This window comes from Hippoglossus hippoglossus, chromosome 10, assembly GCF_009819705.1.
Source record: "Hippoglossus hippoglossus isolate fHipHip1 chromosome 10, fHipHip1.pri, whole genome shotgun sequence".
In the NCBI taxonomy this organism is placed as follows: domain Eukaryota; kingdom Metazoa; phylum Chordata; class Actinopteri; order Pleuronectiformes; family Pleuronectidae; genus Hippoglossus; species Hippoglossus hippoglossus.
In genome coordinates, this window is record NC_047160.1 from 13014679 (window position 1) to 13020764 (window position 6086).

General features: G+C 40.0%; 1 protein-coding gene across 1 annotated transcript; it reads right to left on the reverse strand.

The window, feature by feature from the left end:
* Positions 1-2274: 2274 nt before the first annotated feature.
* trmt112 (tRNA methyltransferase subunit 11-2) lies at positions 2275-5350 on the reverse strand. The gene is made up of 4 exons (XM_034598642.1): positions 5140-5350; positions 4042-4143; positions 3614-3706; positions 2275-2666 (listed from the first exon to the last, which is right to left on the reverse strand). The coding sequence occupies exons 1-4, from the start codon at positions 5212-5214 to the stop codon at positions 2565-2567; spliced, it is 372 nt and encodes a 123-aa protein (XP_034454533.1). The 5' UTR covers positions 5215-5350; the 3' UTR covers positions 2275-2564.
* Positions 5351-6086: the final 736 nt, after the last annotated feature.

Sequence of the window (6086 nt, forward strand, 5' to 3'; positions counted from 1 at the left end):
CAGAGGGAGTCTGAGAGGGAGGGACTGGATGCAGAGAGAGGTGGTGGAGGAGGAGGAGGAGGAGGAGGAGGAGGAGGAGGTGGTGGGGCGGGTTGCCACCAAAGTGAGGCCAGTGTGTGATTATGTAGGCAAGAGCCATCTTCCTCTCTCTGAAGCGGGCACCCACACACACACACATTGCAATTTCTTCCTCTCCACAAAAATGCCTGAATCACCCTCTGTCCGCAGGTAAACATCTCATGAGGCCACATCAGACTTAAAGGACCAGTTCTGCATTTTCACGACTCTGCTTATTCGTGTCATTACAGAGAATCGCAGGAGTTGAATCAGTTCACTCTCCACTCTCGTGTCTGTTTGATAAATATGAAGACAGCTGAGAGCCTTGTTTTGAATAAGTGGTCTCTGCTATTGACATGAATCAAGTCTCGACTCAAGTTCAAGGGAAATCAGTTTACATTGTACATTTTTCTATATTCTATTGTTATATTGTATTATTACCTTTACTCAGTGTTTCAGTATTTCCTTTTCGCTGCTCTAACATGGTAAATCCCCCCATTGTGAGACTGATAAAGGACGGATCTTATAAATCAAACAAACAAACAAACGGACAGAGGAGAAAAACAACAACATATGTTTACTTCCTTGGCAAAGGTAGAAATAAAGATTTTTCCTTTTTGATCACGACATGTGATTTACAAAGTTAATACAGTTTGTTGTGGCAGAGAAAACCTTTGAATGCTTTGTTGATAATTATCGCATGGAACGATTTATATTAAAATGTTTTAATTGATATATTTTTTGCAAATCACATTTGGCCCAGACAAAATCTTCAACTTTGAAAAGAACTACAGGGGATGACTGTGAACGCATCACTGCTGGAAGTTACAAAATAAACATTACTAATACAGACAATTCATCTCATTTTATGAAGATCTGTAGTTGTATCTGGTTTGTTAGACTGTATTACTGCACCGTTAGCAGACTTAGCACTCAGGCTAACCACCTTAGAAAGATGCATTCACACTCTGAGACTCACCAGTGTTTTTCCATTTCTTTCTATTCCTCCGACATTTGTGTGAATGCAGCTTTTAAATGTCTGTGCACAATTTGTTGCTCTCTCACACGAGCGCCTCTGTGCTTAGAGCAAACTGACGTGAGTAGTCAGAAGACGTGAACACTCACAAGTCGTAAACACGAGAAACTTTCTCGATCAAACACATGATTGTGACAACGCCCCCTGTGGTCGCTGCTGATGTTGCTCAGAGACTTTAGCCAGTCCAGCTTTTTCCAGCCTTTTCGTTGCGTTCATCTCTCAGACTCTGTTGTAGATTCATATTTCTGCACAGATCAGCGCAGTTAAGATCGTTACCAGACAAAGTTAAAGTGGAAAATGGAGGAATGTGATGCATTAGTCAAAGCCACTGATTTCAAAACGCAGCTCTAGTCTGGCTCTCGGTGGGATTTCCAGCTCAAACTCATTCATGCCGTCACTTAAAAGCTTATCCTAATTTTATTAAAACCCTCCACAGAGAGCCCATCCCTTTTTATCTTTACAGCCTTTCAATCTAGCTCCTTTCTTTCCTCTCTTCCTCTTGGGTCTCATTGTTAATTACAGTTGAGGACTCGGAGAGGACTGTTAATCTGTCAGGGGTGGTTTTTATTGCTGCTCTGCTGCCATCCCATTATACCATTATTATAGTTGCGGGCGCAGGCCTGTAATTGCTGTAAGTAGAAGGGAAAGGTAGGAGAGACTCAGGCTGCCTCCGGGCTTCTGGTCAGGGCTCCTTCATCATCTGTCCTGGCACCATTTCTAAAATATAACACTGCCTGTGAACAAACGTGCTCCTGTTCCAACATGACTGCTGCAACGTCTCAGTGAAAAAAAGAGACTTCATTTGTTTCTGTGGAACCCCTTTCTTTTCAAAATTCTCTTTTTAAAAAGGTCAGACACACTGTGGGGTCCTCGCGTCACAGGAGCCCACCCATGTGGGCTGATATATGTATGTGTCTGATTTAATGTGTGGCTGAAAAGAAAAAAAAGAAGAAAGAAAGACTTCCTCAAAAACAACTTCTTGCCTTCCTCCCTTTTTAACGCAGAACCAAATATAGAGCAGCCACTGCCACGTCATCTGGTCCTCAGCACTTTCTGAGACTGAGCGGGCGAGTTGGGGTTCAGAGACACGCACGCACGCACACACGCGCGCACGCACGGTTTTACTGAAGCATGTCTGTAATATAACTGATTCCATATTTTCCACAAAAACCTTCGAGTTCTGGCTGTCATGGAAATAAGGACAGTTTTATTGAAAATGAAAGAGTGAACATTTACAAAAATAAATACAGATAAAACCACTGGGGGTTTCTCTCAGGGAAACATTTCCATTCGTTACTTTTACAATCTTTTCCCTCCACTGGCAGCATCGGCCACCTAAATGTCATAACTACAATGAACCAAACAGCGCTGCATCTTTTCTCTTGGCACCAACTCAAACCAGAGTCAACGTACACCCATGTGAGTGATGGTTAGGGGTGAGGTTGTGTAACAGGAAATGTTGAGGGGGTGTTTACGCCTCGTCTTCACTCAGCAGCATGTTGGGGATTCCTCTGGAGATGGGGAACTCTCGTCCTGACTCGGGACACTGCAGACAGCCCTCGATCACCTCCACCTGTCTCTCTCACACACACACACACACACACACACACACACACACACACACACACACACACACACACACACACACACACACACACACACACACACACACACACACACACACACACACACACACACACACACACACACACACACACACACACACACACACACACACACACACACACAACAATATGAGGCCACCACTAGATGTCATCATAGTGCAAAAATACACATATGGCCAAAAGCATATGGACACCCCTGTTGCCATACATTTGGTTTGGTTCTGGTTTGTTTGGTTTGGCCTCGGCCCCTTGGTTCCAGTTCAGGAAGATTTTATTGCTCCAGCTTGTGATGATTTGTTAGACCGGTGGTTCCCAAACCCTGGGTCGTGTTTAATAATAAATCTATAAATTAAAATGCTATTTTTTGAAGTTATTATCTTGAACTTGGTGCCGTTTCGCTCATCCTGACTCTCCCAACAAAAACAATATACTGATTTTCTATTAAAGTACATTTTTAGTAACTACGGTAACAGTGGACGGGATACTAGAGCACCTTTCAGTATTCAGCATGACATGTTGTCCCACTCAAAGATGTCACATTATGAACTATTCATAATGAAACAGGGATAAGAAAACACACCTGGAACACAAATCAAGAACACAAAGATGGTCTAAAAATCAAAGAGCAAAAACTATTTGTATCATTAAATTAGAAAAAGAGATCTTTGTAAAGAAGTACAGATGCAAATTAAACTTTACCTGCTTGTTTTATGCTAATGTTAAAGTCATTTTTAAGCAAAACTGTCAAACTGATCTTCTCTGTTTTCTATCACAAGAAACTCAATATCTTTGGGTTTGAAATAGTTAATCACAAAATAAGACATTTGACGACATCACTAAAGTTATTACTTGAGAAGACAAAGGGCAGATTGTTGATGACAGACTGAACTTTTACCTCCAACAGTGCTCGATGCACTTTCTTCAGGAACTCTTCATCTTTCTCGTACTCTGAAACCAGCTCAGCCGGCAGGTCTTGCCGATGACCGAGCTAAAGAGAGGAAACACAGCAGCGAGAATTCAAACTGCTGCACCTTCACAGCTGAATATGAGCCTCACAAGTGGAAGTGGTGGGAAAAGGGAACACAGTGATCTGAAACCCAGAATCTCAGTGATGACTAATGGATGTTTGTCCTCAGATTTTTATGTTTTCGTTTTGTCTACCACAGAGCAAGCTGCTTTTTCTTAAGGATTCAACATCAAGCCTGTGCGGTCGTGGGCAGACGTCTTGTTAACATTTCTCCTATGTTCAAACACTCCCACACAGTTAAGTCTTGTCCTATGAAGACTGCCAGTGACTAAAATTCAAAGCATGGACGGACTCACCTCCTCTGCTGCCTGGACCAGAGCGCTCCACTCCAGTTTGGGAATCATCCGGCTGACGAACTGAGGGTTGAACTCCACCTCATTCACCTTCACCTCAGTTGCCTTCGCACAAAAACAACCAGACAGAAAAAACAACCTGTCAGCATCAAACTAGCAGTCCTAAAACAGCGGCTAGTCCTCAGACATGTTTGTAAACAAGTGAGGTCTAAAAAAAAATGTCTACGTCTACGGCTTTATCTGTGTGTGTGGCTGCAGGGAAGAAGTCATCACACAGAAACACCTGGAACCAGGAGGACTGGTGAGTGAGGTAAAGAACCTGATCTTTACTTAAAAATGGAGAATAATAAACTACTGGTGTGTCCCTATAAAACCTTTAACACAATGGTTTTCAATGTGAATGATTAGTTATGAAGACTTAAATGGATTGAGGTCATATTTAGTGGCTAATGTACTGAACTGAATTATGGTCAGATAGGTTTTTAATATCATTCTTTCCTCTTGTGTGTAAACAGGACGGACAAAATTTCCATTTCCTTTCCTATTTAAGATATGACTTAAAATACTCAATTTGAGGTGAATATATTATATTTGGATTTAAAAATATGTAATTAGCATATACATGCTAAATTAATTAGGTACATGTAAAATGTGGATTATTGATTAAAGCTGGGACTTCATTTGGTTAGTTTTACAAACAACAAAATGGGGAGTTTACTTTCTACTTCGGTGTTTACTTAGAATGTTCAGTTTTTGTTGACACTGTCCATAAATATTTAACTTCAGTATTTAATTTACACATGTCAACAGAAACTGAACAATATTAACATCAATCAGATGGAATTAAAGTAGAGTTAATTGAAACGAATAACCATAAACTGCACAGTTCTATGTAATAACACTGAGCGTCTGTCAGACCCTGATCCAGCTCAATTACTGTCAACACAACCGATGCGTTTGGAAATATGAATAAAATGTTGAACGGCCTCATGACAGTTCCGTTCCCCGGTGAAGACACAACACGCAGCATGAAGCTAATGGGATGTTATGTTAAAGTGTTAGCATCGTTAGCAGCGATGCTAAGCAGATGTGAGGATTTACCTTGATGAGCAGCGGGTATCCTTTAGTGACGCCCTTCACGTGAGACGTCAGCATGTTGTGTGTGAGCAGCTTCATGTTTAAACACAATGATGATTGATTTACTACCAACAACAAACACACACTCTGAGTCTTTTCGAGATGTAAATCACGCTATAGCGTTTACATGTGGACCGGAAGTGTCAACTGTTGCGTCGCTAAAACGGTTCCCCGGGACCTTGGCCTCAGCGCCGTTAGTTCCTAGGTCACTTCTTTAGTTTAATAAATGTATATAAATACATTCATGTCACATTGTAGGACCCAATCAGGACCAATGCTATATATTGTGACCTCATTTTAAGTTATATTAACAGTAACCAGTATTCAATAATTATAATTTTTATTTAGTATAAATACACATGTTCATATATTCAGCTGTATGATATTGGTGGATGTAGTTTTTGGTTAAATTGTATTAACGTTAAAAAAAAGAGAAATGTTTTGGGGGGGTTCTTAATTAAAGAGCTGTCAATATTTCTATTATTATTATCATCTGTGCCCCTGTCTTGTAGAGTAACATGGTTTTCAATTAAACTTCAACAAGGTACACAAGCAAAATCTTTCACACAAAACTTATAATGGTGTAATCCAGTGCTGGCTACCATACGTACTTTTTTGTATTTTTTACATTAAATAATAGATGGCATCTCATTAGTCAATCATGATTTATGTATTTTTAATAGATAACTTTCTAAAACATTTTAAAAGTTAGCAGTAACTATAGCTCTTAGATAAATGTATGAGGTAAAAAATATTTGCTTCTGAAATGAAGTGTAGAAGTTAAAAGTAACAATACTCACTTGAAATAGTCGAGTAAAGTACAAGAGCATATTTAAACAGTGTTTTAGTGAATGTATTTTGTTAAATTCCACCACCTACAATGACAAAATATGCTAAATTGTGTTGACTGT